Genomic DNA, 17,666 nt, shown 5'->3' with positions numbered 1-17,666 from the left:
AATAATTCAATTTGCAATGTGAACATTCATTCACTTACTAAGTGAGCTGCCTCTACTCAGTCAACCCTATTCCCATAAAAAGTTTAAAAACATTGTGGCTAACACTAAAGGACACCGTTCCTTTGTTGATTGGGCCAACCCTATGCTTCACAAATACAGTACAGCATAATATATGTGACATTAGGTATATACACCCATCCTGACATTTGATTTCACTTAAAAAAAGGTCAGTGGCATAATCACACATATGTTCTATTTTTACTCTATTTTAACTCATCCAAGATAATGGGTCATCAAAGTGAAAAAGTTACTCAAAGAAGCTTACCCTTTTGTTGCGTAAAATATGTTGTTTTATTAATTTAGTAGCTGTTGTTTAAATGTGGTGGTTTATTTAATTATAAATACATAAAAACTGAGCTATTTAAAATATATTGTTCTACTGCTGGGGTTTTCACGGTTCCTCCAGAGGTTGTTAGGGGTTTCTTGAGCCATGAGCAATTTCTACCTCTCAGATAAGTTTCCACTGACACCATTGATCTTTTTAGCTATCTGCAGGGGGGTACTCCTTCCCAATGACCACAAATGAAAGGAGAATTCTTATCACTGACCATCACACAAATTTATCACGAGTTGTAGATATAGTAATTTTTATCAGGGGTTCCTTGAAAGCAGAAACTTATTTCAAGGGTTCCTCTATGTTGAAAAGGCTGAGAAAGTCTGTTCTACTGTATATTTCTGGAGATCACCTGTAGAACCATGCATGGCTATTTAATTTATGTGTGCATGTTTCTCTACATGCTCATCATATTGTAGAGCATAATGTGAAAATTTGGGCAGGAAAAACTGTAAATGGAGAAACGTTATTAATGTATTAGTTTTTTCTTCACTGTATTAGTAGCCAAACATACAGGAAAGATAAATGTGTTAAAAAAGAAGCATAAAAATATGAGCATGTTTATCAAGGTGAAAAAATGGTGTGTACAAATTACCATCTTCCCCAGTTCTTACAAAGAGTGGACTACTTGATCTTGATCCAGATCCCACAGATGTGCTGGCTTTAATAGTGACATTATATTCAGTAAACTTTTGCAGGTTGCTAAGGATTATAGAACATCCGCTACTATTGAAATATTGAGCTTTCCCTGTAGCATCAAGACACATGATTGAGTAATACTTAATAACACCATTAGGGGAAGAAGGTGGAGAGTAAAACAGCTGTATGGAGGTGGAGTTTAAAGTTCGGTAGGACAGATTATGAGGTGGATCATCAGGAACTAGAAAAAGAAAGAACACAGGAAACAGAAAAAAATAACGTAAACATTAAACAAGCATTTACGTCTATAATATCAATGAGCTATAGCTTAGAAAATAATGTTTCATACACAATTTCAAGCATATCAGATGTCAACATTTTGATAAGAATTATTGCAAAGATAACCTATTACGTTCTTCTTACAATGTGTGTACCTTTTATATATGTAAATTATTTTTTACATCGATAAACTACCAATTAAATAGAACCAATCAAACGTATAAATATGCAAAGTCATATTAACAAATTATGGTGGGAGCTTACCATCTTCCATGGTGGTCATGTGTAGTATCTCACTTGACTGGTTTCCATCTCCATGTATTGTATAACCAGATACAATAACCTGATACTGCGAATATTTCTTAAGGTCTGACAAAACAATTAAAGCCTCACTACTGTTGCTTGTAAGAGTAAGAGAGGAGTTCCAGTAAATGATTTTATAAAACAATATAATTCCATTGGCATGAACAGGAGGCTGCCATGTAAGTAATACTCTTGTGGAAGAAAGATTTCTGTAGAGCAAATCATATGGTGGACTACCTGGAGCTGAAAATTAATAACAAAATGTGTGTTAGAACACACGATTGACAGAGGCAAAGATGTGGCATTTCCCTGTTCACACATTTCTCCTATAATCATACATAGAAATATAGATTTACTCATATATAGGTTTACTGATGTATTGTTATAATATCCTGAGCCAGATTATAATTTATAAAGAAAAGAGTGAGAGATGCAATTTCATGAAATTCAGATAATTAAGTTTTATGATATTCTTCTTTATAATTTTACCAGTGCCACAGTTGGTTTATTGTTATACATTTCTATGGAAAACCATATGTCAATGGATCAGTCAACCCATAACTGGTATTCTTATTTTTGATTGATTTTGTCAAAGCACAAAATCTTTTGTTACATCTCTTGAGAATTCTGGTGGTCAAATCTGTGCACCTGAGTTCCCAGGTCTGCACATCTCCACAGAAAGACAAAGGGGGTCCTGGTCTCCTTGATACTTTCTTAAATTATTATTATTATTATTATTATTATTATTATTATTATTATTAATAATAATAAATGGAAATTGCAAAAGGAGAAGTGGGAAACAGAGCCATTAACTATAGCAGATTATAAACTTTCTGGGACCATTAATAAAACCAATGGGTGACTCAGCCTAGAAAACTTCACCTGCAACCTTGATAACACTTTTGAGTGGACTGGCCCTTTAAGGATCCTATTGCAAATAAATTTGTATCTTTTATAGTCTGTGAAACTAATCAAATCCTTATTTCTTGTTCGATTTTGTCTGTTGCAGTATGCAGAGATAGATTATGCAATATTTCTGTCATAACAAATGCTATGGCTGCCATAACAAATGCTACTACCATAATAAAATGCTTCTACATAATGTTTCTACAAAAATATGTTTACAACAAGCATAGTTTTCTGCAAATAAAAGCTTCCTGTACATGAATGATGCCCGCTGCACCTACATATGTGCATCTAGACAGTGTGTAATTTATCTCCATGACACCTCCGTGATTGAGTTATTGCCATATGTATTATGTAGCACTGCCTAGTAAATCCTGTTTATGGTGAGATTTTCATGGCTTCTTTGGCCATCTAAACAGATAATTACTTCACCTGTTGCAGAGAGAGCTAGAGTTATAGCTAGAGCCAAAGCTCTAGGTATAAACATTTTAGCTAAGTTCAGGGATTACATGAAATAAAGAGGTCATATTTAAAGTGCACATGGGCCCTTGATATGGATGTTCAAATATATATATTCTTAAAAAGTGGATGCACTTAAGTCCATGTCTATACCAGGACTAACAGTGCTTTTCTTGGGACATTTCAGGATAAATTGCCTTACAGTTCCTGCAGCTACAGAGGTCAGTTGGGTTGAGGAAGCTCATTGGCTTGTTAAAGAGAAAATGTACTCTGTAAGCTGTGCCCAAACACAAGGCAGGCACAGGACAAAAGACTAGTCACCGATATTGCCTATGGTCTCCCTGCAGCTAACTTACTATGCCTTGCTCTGTACTGTCACTCTGTGTGGAGGTGGCCATTTTGATAGAAATGGGGCTTTTTTCTTCATGTTAGAACCTCCAGCAAGGAGAACTGTGAGCAGCACAGTAGTGACATCACCAAATTTCACTAAAGATATCCTGAGGCTAGCAAGAAGAGGCCTTAGATATCACACAGCACATGTACAGCTATAAAACTGTAGGAACAGAAGAGTTTAGGCACATTCACATACCATAAGTTGATCTGTTATTTTTAGGAAGAATTCAAGACAATGAGAAGCCTTTTCAGGATGCAGCTTAGGCACAATTAATGGTTTTAAATGTTCCACATAACATAGCTAATCTTCACTTTTTAAGTTTTTGTCCACTTTAAGAATATGGAAATAATCAGATGTTTATAACTTGGCCACATGTTTAGTTTAATTATATACTGTATTTGTTTGTGATTTATACTGTACAGGTAAAATACATAAAGTGAGTTGCTGCAGGCAGCTGATAAAATCACCAAGGAAAGCTTGCAATACTTTACTCTTGGATCAAATAAAAAATCAACCTGCATTGGTTAATCCAAGTAAATTTTAACATCCTATCTTAATTTAGCACCATCAATATGCAAAGTATTTACACCTACCAGTTTCTGAGGTTTTGATAGGAAGAACGGGTGTGGACTGGTTTCCATGTCCTAACATAGTGTAAGCTCGAACAGAAATTCTATAAAGGGTGAATGGATTTAAATCAATCAATGTGTAGCTTGTTGAGGAGGTGTTTTGTGAAAGTATAACTGTTGAATTTGTGTAGACGATTTCATAGAGTGTAATAATTCCATTGGGATCTAAAGGTGGGGACCACTCCAAACCAATGGAAGTCGCATTTACACCAGTTGAAACCAGATTCTGAGGTGGTGATCCTGGAACTGTAATTAGAGAAAAACCACACATGAATGAATAAATACATAATCAAAAATGAAGTACAATATTAAGATTTCCCCTTATACTTCCTGAAGTGTGGAATGCCTGAGTCTACTAGTGTGCACCATGGTTCCACTTCCATCCTCCAACCCATACAGTATGTCACTACTGAGTTCTGTATTGATGTAGGTGTCGGAAAAATGGTGTGTAGAGGGAGACACAGGTATCTGAAAACTCCTGATATGGCAAATGCCAAAAACACTGACGGTGACTAAAGTACTGAAAAAAAGGAGAGGCAAGACACATGGGCCATTGGAGAGGTAAGTATATCACCTTTTCTCCTGCAGGACACCGTTACTTGGATTACTTTTCCCCAGACAGGGTCATTTTAAAACTATATAAATCTTCCTTTAATATATAAGAATAGTGTTAAAATTTGCAAACACCTGCATACCATCTAAATAATTTACTTCACAAAACTAACTGGATTGGACAGCAGGCATCCAAATCACTTCAATAATATAGAATTTCATTATTTTATGGGTACTAATTCCTTTTAGCGTTACCTTTAATGATGTAAACAAAGTACAGTATATATTGGTATGTACTGGACATGGAATGATTTCTTTCTGAAAGTGTGTACTTTAATATTTTCATTTGATACTGTGCAACTACTTTCAACACATTCCTATTGATAGAATATTGTTTGATAACTGGCTTGTGGTGTAAAATATTGTAAATGAATTATTCCTTTCATATTTGTTAGTGACAGACCACTGAGTGTGTAAACATGTGTACAAGTATGCTAGAACAAGCAAGCACAGCTTTTCTGGAGAGGGAGGATAATTGCTGTCCAATCTCACTGCTTGCAAGAGCTTAACTGAATCAGGCGATCAGAATTGGGCTTTGTTTTTTGTTTTTTTTTCTGCATCATTTTGAATGCTTATCCACTTGCCCTCATGAGGATTTACCTCCCGTTCTGAACAGGCCATTTTTTGCGTTACTTTAACTGACAATTGCCGCGGTCATGCAACGCTGCACCCAAATGAAATTTACGTCCTTTTTTTCCCATGAATTGAGCTTTCTTTCGGTGGTATTTTATCGCCTGTGTGTTTTTATTTTTTTGCGATATAAAAAAACAGACTGACAGTTTTGAGAAAAAAACATTTTTGACTTTTTGTTATTAAACATATCTAGTAAAAAAATTTAAAAAAATCAAATTTCGTCATAAATTTACACAAAATATATTCTGATACATTTCTTTGCTAAAACAAAATCCCAATACCTGTAAATTAAATGGTTTATGTGAAAGTTATAGCATTTACAAATAGCAGTATATATACTGGAATGTATTTTTTTTTTGTTACTAGTAATGGCGGTGATCAGTGACTTATAGCGGGACTGCAGAACTGCGGCGGGAATTCTGACACTGGGGGGAACTGACTTGGTATCACTGACATCCCCAGTGACACCAATATAATGATCAGTGCTAAAAAGAAGCACTGACACTGTACTAATGGCACTGGGCAGGAAGGGGTTAACATGAGGGATGATCAAGGGTTAACTGTATGCTGGGAGTGTTTTACTGGGGGGGCAGTGTGTTGGTGCTTGAGCCGACAGGGAGGACTGTTAGTAAACAAAGCAGGGTGCTCGAGCCATCAGTGAGGAGGACTGTTAGTAAACAAAGCAGCCCTCCTCCCCATCGGATATCCTCGGTAATCACTGGGATCATACGTGATTTTGCACACCCTGCCGCCCTGTAGCAGTATATCTGCTATATGGCAGTCAGGATGTGGTTATACAATTTTTTCCAATGGGACTTTGGACTGTGCACACTAATTGCTTAAAGGAAAACTATGATTATTTGGGATAAATTTTATTTTTTTTATCATTAACAAAATAAAATCTATTTTACAAATAACTATTCTATTCAGGGTGCACAGAACAATATGGATCTTCTAGAGAGAGACCAGCAGAGGCTGTTTGGTTTTGAACTCTCTCTCTCTAATCAAAAGTCTGTGAAAATAATACACACAAGGAAAAGCATGGTTAGTCACCCTTCTTACATATTCAGCTGCATATGTATGTATGTTATTAGAACTTACGCTATTAAGCTCTTTTGAATTTTTTTTCTATTCACAATCAGGATTGTGAATGGGAAAAAAAAGCACTGTGATGTTTTTCTGCCTAGTGAAGCCAATACATGTAAGGCCCCATACAACCAACCTGCAAGAATTAAACAGAACATGTATACTTACCATCTTCTAACGTCCGGACAAAAATATCATTTTCTTCAGAAAGGGAACTTTCACCTGCTGTGTTTGAGGCTGCAACACGCATCTTGTAATCTGTGTACTTTCTTAAGCCTATCAAATAAAGTAGCTGACATAAGTAAGTAAGCATATACATACATAAATAATTTTTACAATGATGCAAGAAATATTGGAGTTGATTTGCTAAAACTGGATTGTGCGAATCTGGTGCAGTCCTGCATAGAAACCAATCCGCTTCCAGATTTTCTTTTGTCAAAGCTTAACTGAACAAGCTGAGGTTAGAAGCTGATTGGCTATCATGCACAACTTCACCAGATTTTGCACTCTCTACTTATTTTACTTATCAACCCCATTGTAAATCAACCCCATTGTGTCTTTTCTTGGGGATTTCACAAGACTCTTCACTAATAGATGCCACAATTTCTCTCTGTTGTCATGTTAGCCATAAGACCCTGTATATGCGCATGCATATATTTTACTCTAGTTTTTAATCTATTTTTCATTTTTCTTTTTATTGTAAAACAGGAAGGAAACTGGAGCATATTGCAAGTCTCCTGTTATCTACATGTTTAGAAACATGAATAGTAGAGTAGAATTGCATATTTTCCCTTTGGAATTCCATTTCTTTGTAACGAGAAAATAACAAGATGAGATCAGCAGGGTCAAAATTATTTATATATATATATATATATATATATATGAAATTGTGACCCTGCTGATTTTTTCAGCAATACATCCAGTGCGAAGTACATTCAAATGCAGCTCCATATGCAATGCTCACTCTGTTATCATGTATTCTACTAGAAAAAGAAGAATTACAATGATCTGCCTATCTTATGAAAATGTAGTGAGACAGCTTTTACAATATTGTTTCTGTCCTTTATAGTGCACAAAAAAATCATGAACATATATCTTTACTTCATGTACAATATAGTATGTTCCTGCAATCTGAATTCAATAAATGTAAGGTTTAGTCAGCATGGACTCACTTGAGACCTCTGGCACCCATGTCAAGAAACCAAAAGGACCCCCTCCCAAGCATGTTATCATGTCATCCATATCCCCTCAGTCAGCAGGATTTATTTGACCATATTGCTGCTTGCGAGTGGTTTCCTCCCTTTTCCTCTCCAGTGGGCGTCATTATTAGAGATGAGCGAATTATTCAAAAATTCGATTCGGCTGATTCGCCGAATTTGCGGGAGAAATTCGATTCGATGCGAATTTATTCGCCGCAAATTTAACTTATTAAAAGGGTTTCTAGGCTTCAGAGAGCCTTTATATTAGTGCAGAACACTGTACCTTTAATTTAAATGCCCTTGGAGTCTGCTGGGGAAGAGAAATAATACTGTCAGTCAGTATGACATGCAGATGAGTGCCGTCGATCTTAGAATCACCGCACACTTCACTCATTTGGGCAGTCACGGGGCACGACGAAGAAGAAGAAGAAGAAGAGGAATGAAAAGAAGAATGAAAAGAAGAAGAAGAAGAATGAAAAGAAGAATGAAAAGAAGAATGAAAAGAAGAAGAATGAAAAGAAGAATGAGAAGAAGAATGAAAAGAAGAATGAAAAGAAGAATGAAAAGAAGAATGAGAAGAATGAAAAGAAGAATGAAAAGAAGAAGAAGAAGAATGAAAAGAAGAATGAGAAGAAGAATGAAAAGAAGAATGAAAAGAAGAATGAGAAGAATGAAAAGAAGAATGAAAAGAAGAAGAAGAAGAATGAAAAGAAGAAGAAGAAGAATGAAAAGAAGAATGAAAAGAAGAAGAAGAAGAATGAAAAGAAGAAGAAGAATGAAAAGAAGAAGAAGAAGAATGAAAAGAAGAAGAAGAATGAAAAGAAGAAGAATGAAAAGAAGAAGAAGAATGAAAAGAAGAATGAGAAGAAGAATGAAAAGAAGAATGAGAAGAATGAAAAGAAGAATGAAAAGAAGAAGAAGAATGAAAAGAAGAAGAAGAAGAATGAAAAGAAGAATGAAAAGAAGAAGAAGAAGAATGAAAAGAAGAAGAAGAAGAAGAATGAAAAGAAGAATGAAAAGAAGAAGAAGAAGAATGAAAAGAAGAATGAAAAGAAGAAGAAGAAGAATGAAAAGAAGAAGAAGAAGAATGAAAAGAAGAATGAAAAGAAGAAGAATGAAAAGAAGAAGAAGAAGAAGAATGAAAAGAAGAATGAAAAGAAGAAGAAGAAGAATGAAAAGAAGAATGAAAAGAAGAAGAATGAAAAGAAGAAGAAGAATAATGAAAATAAAAATGAAAAGAAGAAGAAGAAGAATGAAAAGAAGAAGAAGAATGAAAAGAAGAAGAAGAAGAATGAAAAGAAGAATGAGAATAAGAATGAAAAGAAGAATGAAAAGAAGAATGAGAAGAATGAAAAGAAGAATGAAAAGAAGAAGAAGAAGAATGAAAAGAAGAAGAAGAAGAATGAAAAGAAGAATGAGAAGAAGAATGAAAAGAAGAATGAAAAGAAGAATGAGAAGAAGAATGAAAAGAAGAAGAATGAAAAGAAGAAGAAGAAGAATGAAAAGAAGAATGAAAAGAAGAAGAAGAAGAATGAAAAGAAGAAGAAGAAGAATGAAAAGAAGAATGAAAAGAAGAAGAATGAAAAGAAGAAGAAGAAGAAGAATGAAAAGAAGAAGAAAAAGAATGAAAAGAAGAATGAAAAGAAGAAGAAGAAGAATGAAAAGAAGAAGAAGAAGAATGAAAAGAAGAATGAAAAGAAGAAGAAGAATGAAAAGAAGTAGAAGAATGAAAAGAAGAAGAATGAAAAGAAGAATGAAAAGAAGAAGAAGAATGAAAAGAAGAATGAAAAGAAGAAGAAGAAGAATGAAAAGAAGAAGAAGAAGAATGAAAAGAAGAATGAAAAGAAGAAGAAGAAGAATGAAAAGAAGAAGAAGAATGAAAAGAAGAAGAATTAAAGTACAGCAAAAAGTGTATCTGCAGAGAGCTCCGCTATTTCTGACAGTTCTCTGACAGTTCCTTCACATTTACAGCGGTTGAAACATTGTATCTATTTATTTCCGAATAAAAACATCTGTATCCTAAATGGAAACAAATAGATACAATGTTTCAACCGCTGTAAATGAACTGTCAGAACTGTCAGAAATAGCGGAGCTCTCTGCAGTGACACTTTTGCCGGCTGATCGGGAAAAATTCGATTCGTGCACCCGAAGTTTGCTAAAATTCGGATTCGATGCGAATCAAATTTTTCCTGATATTCGAAACGAATTCCACTTCGCCAGGTTCGATTCGCTCATCTCTAGTCATTATATTACCCCCCCAAGCAGCAGGGCGAGCTCAGCTGCAGGTGACATAATGTAAAGTTGTGCAAGCAGCTTCCCATCAAATGGGTCTGGGTGGTTAGGAGGGAGGAAATGAAACAAGTATGCCACAAAAAATTGAAAGTGCGGTTATAATGTATGGCTAAATAGGTATACCGTTTTATCACATTGAGCATAGTTAGACATGGACATTTTGAGGAAACATGTTTTGATTACAAATGTTTTTGTTCAGTATTGCAATAAAAAAAATGTCTACCTGTAACTACTTTTTACTGCTGCCATGTTTCAAGATACTGCCAGAAGCTGCAGATATAATAAAGCAGGACATCGAAGGCTGAAAACATGCTGCAGCAGGATGTTAGAGGCTGCAGAAATGCTACAAAAGGCTGCTAGAGACTTCAAACATGCTACAGTGGGTTGTTAAAAGCTGTAGAAAGGCTACAGGAGACTGTCTGAGACTACAGATATGCTACAGCAGATTCTTAGAAGGCTGAAGATATGCTACAGAAGACTGCCAGAGACTTCAGAAATGCTACAGCAAGCTGTCAGAAAATGCAAATGTTACAGGAGGCTAGCAGAGGCTAAGGACATTCTGCAGAACAGAGACTACATTTATGCTACAGTAGATGGTTAGAGGCTGAAAACATGCTACAGCAGTTTGTCAGAGGCTGCAGAAATGCTACAGGGGAAAAAAATACAAATGAAGTGAGTCGTGTGGCAAGCAGTAGAGGTTGCTGGTGACAGCTGTAGCCTTGTGCCCTCAGATTTGCACAAATGTTGCTTACTTGATCTTTTCTTCAACCTAAACCTTGCAAATCAGTTTTATTTCTGCCACACGCAATAGTTACAGGTTAACTGATAACACCATTACAAAGTATTATCAATGACAAAAATAGACTATACTGCCCCCAAGGCCAGTTCAGTGTTATTCTGGCTGGATGTCTGTAAACACTTTCAGCTGTTCACAATTAGTCTGAGCAGTTGTCTGTAAAACAGAAACAAACACATTTTGGCATAGTAACCATATTGTCAGTCAGCTATGTACCTAACACAGAGCCAAACAAGCCAACACTGTCACCCTAGTTTGGAACTACAAGTGCTAACATAGCCACTCACTCCAAGAGATCCTGAGGCAAAAGCTGTTGCAACTTCACCACTGCTGCAACCCCACAATTGTTACCATTTGCTTATCATGAGCACACTGAGAACCAGTAGGTGCCATGCTCCAACAAAACTTTCAGAACAAGGTAGCACTATAAGTACTATTACCATAAGGCTGCTGCTGTAGGGTCCCTCTTTAGTCTCCATGTCATAAACCAAAGGCACGCAACTTGTATGGACACCAATTGGTCCAGCTCTGCTAGAAACCTATTAGCCCCTTTGCTTTAGAAAGCACAGAGCCAAAATCACCCTGTTTATTGGCTAACACAGGAGATATACCATAATATCTTTAGCTGTATGCATCACATAATACCATTCCTAGCAACAAAGCATATTGTTCACATTTTCCAGCAGTTAAAGATCAATATGTTATGTTTTGGTAGGATAAAGTAGTGCTACTAGAAGAAATATTCATGCACAAAAAAAGCTGCAATCTACCAGAAAAAGTAATTATTATTATATAACGCCAACAGTTTGCTCAGCACTTTATAATATAAAGGGAGACAATACAGCAACGATACAGTTCAATACAAGAGGGTTAGGAGGGCCCTGCTTCTTGCAGCTTACAATCTAAGAGGGAGAGGCTGGTGGTACAAAAGGTAATAATTGTGGGGGACGAACTGATAGGAGAAATAGAAGATTCAGTTATTAGCTGAAGGCATGATAGGCTTCCCTGAAGAGATAGGTTTTCAGAGATCGCCTAAAAGTGGGCAGAGTAGGCTATAGTCAGATAGATTGGGGAATAGAGTTCCAGAGGATGGGGAAGGCTCTGGAGATGAGCATTAGAGCAGGAGACAAGGGAGCTAGAGAGAGCAGGAGGTTGTGGGAGGAGCATATTTGGAGACAAGATTAGTGATATAATTGGGGGCAGAGTTATAAATGGCATTATATGTTATTGTTAATGTTTTTAATTTTTTTTCATTGGGCAATGGGAAGCCAGTGGAGGGATTGGCAGAGAGGGATGGCAGACATGGAATGGTTGGTAAGGTAAATGAGTCTGGCAGCAGCATTTATGATAGACTGAAGAGGGGATAGCCTGTGATTAGGTAGGCCAATAAGGAGGGAGTTACAATAATCAAGGCAAGAGATAACAAGGGAGTGAATACGTTGCTTAGTGGTTTCAGTGGTTAAAAACAGGCATATCTTGGAGATGTTATGGAGGTGAAGTCTACAAGATTTGGACAGTAATTGGGGCTGAAAGGACAGATGGGACTCCAGGATTACACCTAATACCCTGTCATGAGGGGAGGGACTGATGGTTGTATTATTGATCTTGATGGAGAAGTCAGGGGAGGTGGCACAGGTTGTAGGGAATATCCATGCCGATATGTCACTTAGCAGGTTAGTAATGCAAGAGGAAACTGAAGGGGTGAGGTGAGGAGTAGAAAGATAGATTTGTGTGTCATCAGCATAGAGATGGTACTTAAAGCCATGGGAGTTTATCAAGTGACCAAGGGAGGAGGTGTAGATGGAGAAGAGAAGGGGTCCAAGGACAAAACCTTGAGAGACCCCTACAGAAAGAGGAAGTGAAGAGGAGGAGACAGTTATAGGTAACACTGATGGAGCACAGCGATAGGTAGGAGTAACATTTTTCACCTGAAAAACCCTTAAATGTAACCCTTTATCTCAACCTAAGTCTACTCCTAAAGCCTAGAATCTAACCCCTAAAATAACCATTAACCTTAATTTAAAGTGGAACTTTACTCAAAAAATTAAGTCCTGTTACAGGACTTCATGCTGACTCTTTTTACAGGTGAAACTTTAAAAATAAGTGTGACACAAAATAAATTGACAAAATAAATTTACAGGTGCTACTCAAAGCTCCGCTGGGTCCTGTTATGTAGCAACCGCTTGGAGTGCAGACAAGGACAGAGCTTGTCCCTGCTCTAGACATCTAATGAAAAGGGAAAAATCCTGGAAGTTCTCTGCAAACTTGTAAGAAGGTGTATGACAGGATACTTCCAGGACTTTTCCCTTTTCTTTTAAAACTAAATGTGTATGCTGTTTAATACCCAGTAATACGGGACTTTTCCCAGGACAGGACACTTATTATTTCCCAGGACAGGACACTTATTTTTAAAGTTTCACCTGTAAACTGTCCTGTCTCATCCTGCTCTGTGCATGCTCAATTGCTCTTTATTTTTTTAACACGCTGCTGAATTTGTAGAGAGCAATCTGCTGACAGCCTAAAGATTTAATGCTGCTCAGAGCTCTGGGTATCAGCAAAATGGCAGCCTCCAGCAAGAAGAAACAAACAATTTACAGCATAACTATTAATATGGAATGTATGTTCCTTGCTAAAAGAAAAAAAAAATTACAACGTTATGGGTAAAGGTCTGCTTTAAGTGGAACATATCAATTAACTAAATCTATCCCCCAAGTCAAAAAATACAGTACCCATGGGCGGACTGACAACTCATGGGGCCCCCGGGCAATAGGGGATCATGGGGCCCCTGTGTCCTTGCCCAAACTCAAAAAAGCCTATGAAAAAGGTACCAGGGGCATCTCATGGGGCCCCCTACTGACCCCGGGCCCTCGGGCAGTGCCCGAGTTTTCAAATGGTCAGTCCGCCCCTGACAGTACCCCTAGACCTAGTTCTTCCCCAAAGCCTAAATAATAAAGTGAATGTAAAACCTAAACATATTCTTAAAAGACAGACAATATAATTCGAATGAAAAGAATGCTGAGGCGCTGATGCTGCCATTTTATCACATGGAAAAATGTTGATGGCAAACACATTGTTATCACTGATACTGAAGGTGATATTTTATTGTTTTTTTTTTCTCTAATTCTATCCTTTTTTGTGAAGTCAACAGTATACATATATTTAAATGAATTGCCCCAAATGTTCTACATGATTTCTGTGCTGAATAATTTGTGAAAATAAACAGGATTAAACAATTTTATAAGAAGTGATACCTTGTATGAGGATGCTTGTGTTGCTGGTTATCACGTGAAAGGCCTCTCTTGTATATAGATCCATTGCATAGACTGTATAGTGGGTTATCATCCCATTGGGCTCCATAGGTGGGTCCCAGTACACCATAACTGATGTTGAACTTATGTTATAATAACTTATGTTATTTACCGAGCTTGGAACTAAGGACAAAAATTTACAATGTTAAAGTAATATTCAGGAAATAGAAATGAACCACTTTTTTACTAACCCTTGGAGACTAAATACTACCTTGCTCACTTGTCCTTATGACTATATCTGTTGGTGGTCCTTCTCCAACGGTTGTAAAAGCAGACACACTAATTGTATAGTCAGTAAAAGGTGCAAGCTTCTCAACAGTGTAAGACAGCTGTTCAGCCTCAATGTTGATTCCATATTGCACATTCTCAGTAGCTAATAACAGGGAAGACAGTATGTTAAAATACATAACATATGCTTGAAAGAAAATAAAAATAAACTTTTTTTTACAATATTGTAATACATAGTTTAAAAAGTCAATAAATTGAGTATAAGGGGTTAAGAACTGAAAATGATATAGTAACCTTCTGATTCTGGTCTTGTGAATCCCCTGTGCAGTTAGCTGAAACAGGTTAGTTTTACCTTCCCTTTAATCTTATCAATAACATGTTTTCTACCTTAAAAGTTGATGTAATCCCTGCTAGCTGCCTTATTGAGAGTTATTTACTAAGCTTGTACAAAGTGATTTCCAAAATTTAACAGTTCAATACAGGTGATGGTTAAAATACTTTCTCGAATTAAGAGAGGTATAGACTCCAGAAAAATAGAGACAACATTTTGCCCCTTTTTAAATCATTAGTTATACCTCATCTAGAATATGAAATTTAGTTTTGGACACCAGTTCACAAAAAAGATATCGAGGTACCAGAGAGAGTGCACAGAAGAGCAACCAAACTGATAAGAGGCATGGAGGAGCTCAGCTATGAGGAAAGATTGGAGGAACTGAATTTATTCTCTCTTGCCTCTAGGAGATTATGGGGAGATCAACATGTATAAATACGTAAGTGGTCCATACAGTGAACTTGGTTTAGTTATTCACTAAGGTCATCACAGATGATAAGGGGGAACTCTTTACGTCTGAAAGAAAAGATATTTAATTTCCAAATATGAAAAGAAGCCCTTCACAGTAAGAGCTGTGAAAATGTGGAATAGACTCCCTCAAGAGCTGGCTGTGGCCAGCTCAGTAGATTGTTTTTAAAAATGCCTGGATTCCTAGATACATAAAATATAACTGGCTATTAATATTTATAGGTAAAGATAATCCAGGGCATATCCCATTGCCTCTTGGGGGATCAAGCTGGAGCAAATTAGATCATGCTTTTTTGGGGGGTATTGCGTTCCTCTGGATCAACAGTGGGTATAGAATTGTGTAAATAAATTATTGCGTTTTTTTTTTTCGGCTTCTATTGGTTGAACTGGATGTCATTTTTTTCAACCAGACAAACTATGTAACTCTCATTGCTTTTTATTGACCTATTAAAGTATATGTTAAAGCAGTAGCCTTGTTCCTACAGGTAAGCCTGCAACAAGGCTTACAGGTAGGTACAGTAAATATCTTCTAAAAGTGCACCGTTTAGGAAATATTGCAATGTGTAGCAGCCGGTGACATCACCAGAGCATGCGCACTACGCTCTTAATGGATGGCATGCAGTCCATTGAGAGAGCTTAGCCGCAGCCCAGACTTCTGCGTGTATGTGTGGCTCCAGCCAATCAAATGGCTGGAGCTGTTATCCCAAAAAGAAGACCTGGTGAAGATGAAATCCCTGTCAGCTATGAGGGGTCCATTTATTAGGTAAGTTTGTCCTAATGTGCTAGTATGCACATTACCAATGCATACTAGAGCATTATGACATTAGACGACAGGGGGACCACTTTTGTTTTGTTTTTTTAATGCGGTTTACTACTGCTTTTTACACCTTGGATAAAAGAGGGAAGGACTAGTACATTGGTTGGGATTTTACTGATATCCAGGGATTAGTTAGAGAGGTATCCCCTCCAATACCAGACTGGGGAAAAGTGTTTCACTGTAAATTAATTAAAAATGTCTGATTGCAACACAATATATATATATATATATATATATATATAAATATGGGAACGATAAATCCCCCATCAACCTTTTAGATCTAAATGAATCTAATGGATGGACTTACACTTTAAATATGTCACAATGAGACCAGTCATGCCACTTTTAGACAGTGTTTCAGACAAAATTAAAAAAAAAATTAAATTTTTATTTTAAAAAATTGAAACAAGTGGCGTAGCAGAATACTTCTGTTCTCAGAAAGTTCATTTCAATGTGTTCATTGTACAATATGATTCTCAGTGATCGATGTGATTTCTGTTTGGGCTCAGTGTCAGCAGGTGAGTAAATAAAGCCGTATGTTTCTGCCCCACACATGCTCACACTGCCACTAATAGCTCAAACACATTTCTCTGCTTTCCTGGTACTACACTCTCTATTAAATGTTTAGTCTTATGCTTCAATTGTGTACTTAACAGCTTGGCAAACTCCTAACCCCATTGATTTTTTTTTAAATCTACTTGTAATTTATTGGAAAATAATTAATCTATTAACTGGTAAATTAGAACTCATTATAAAACTGCTGAAATAAATTTTTTTTTAAGAAAAACAAAGAATATTACTGGCAAGTGATATAATTAACAGCAATGCATTATATTTATAATAGCATCACAAGATAGTCAAGCTATGAAGAAGACTGTTGTTCCTCTGGGTTCAAGGGTTTACATACGTATAGCTTTCAGCTATATAAGCATACCTCCTGACTGTCTCATTTGGAGAGACTGTCCCTCATTTGAGGAAATAAAAGGTGGCCTAATGTATAAATATACTATGTAGACTGGCCTTTTGTGGGTAATACTAATCAATAAAGAACAGTGATGCGCTAAACCCACCATGGCCTAAAGCAGGGCTTAAAATTTTGAGTCTAGACCTACTAGCCAGGCACAAACCTTACTCTCCACCAGTTGCTCCACACAACCTTGCCCAGGTCCACCTCCAACCTCCTCCCGTCCTGTCCCCCAACCCTGCCCATCCCTGCCCCCAACCACGCCCCCTTAAAGCTTATGAAATTACATTTTTCTTTAGAATAAAGAGTCCAAAATATAAAAAAAATGCAATTAGCTTTAGTATGTCAGTTTAAAAACAAAAAAAGACCGACAAATTTGCTATTAAACATGTCCAGTAAAAAATTTTTAAAAATCTAATAAATTTACACCAAATTGTATTCTACTACATGTCCCAATATGTGCAAATTAATTCGTTTACGTGTAAGTTATAGCATTTGCAAATGGCGGTATATTTACTGGGATTTTTTTCTTTTAATCTTATTTTTACTAGTAATGGCGGCGATCAGCGACTTATAGCAGGACTTCGGTGGGCATTCTGACACTGACTTGGGGGGAACTGACTTGGTGTCACTGACATCCACAGTGACACCAATACAGTAATCAATGCTAATAAAAAGCACTGACACTGTACTAATGGCACTGGGCAGGAAGGGGTTAACATCTGGGGAGATCAAAAGGTTAACTGTGTGCTGGGTGTGAATTATTATGGGGCTGTTTCTGTGCTTTCCACTGTAAGCACACTGCTTTGTATGGCTCTGTTGTGCTGACAGGGGAGAGATCTGCGTGGTTTACATACAGTTCTCTCCCCAATTTGTAGTACTTGGCAATCACCATGTGCCGTTGAGTAATCACCGGCTGGGACCCGGTG

General features: G+C 36.8%; 1 protein-coding gene across 1 annotated transcript in view; it reads right to left on the bottom strand.

The window, feature by feature from the left end:
- Positions 1-17,666, bottom strand: part of PTPRQ (protein tyrosine phosphatase receptor type Q) — a 221,273-nt gene that overhangs the window by 179,565 nt on the left and 24,042 nt on the right. The window contains exons 3-8 of the mRNA XM_089652140.1: positions 14,141-14,302; positions 13,873-14,052; positions 6,503-6,610; positions 3,968-4,249; positions 1,577-1,858; positions 990-1,274 (exon numbers count right to left, since the gene is read on the bottom strand). Coding sequence (XP_089508266.1) covers positions 990-1,274; positions 1,577-1,858; positions 3,968-4,249; positions 6,503-6,610; positions 13,873-14,052; positions 14,141-14,302 — 1,299 coding nt within the window. The remainder of the gene's footprint in view (positions 1-989; positions 1,275-1,576; positions 1,859-3,967; positions 4,250-6,502; positions 6,611-13,872; positions 14,053-14,140; positions 14,303-17,666) is intronic.

The sequence above is a fragment of the Staurois parvus genome, unplaced genomic scaffold (assembly GCF_062004578.1).
Source record: "Staurois parvus isolate SC_StPar_1 unplaced genomic scaffold, SC_StPar_1.0 ptg000025l, whole genome shotgun sequence".
Taxonomy (NCBI): Eukaryota; Metazoa; Chordata; class Amphibia; order Anura; family Ranidae; genus Staurois; species Staurois parvus.
Note: the sequence above shows the minus strand (reverse complement) of the source record. Positions and strands in the feature narration are given on the sequence as shown.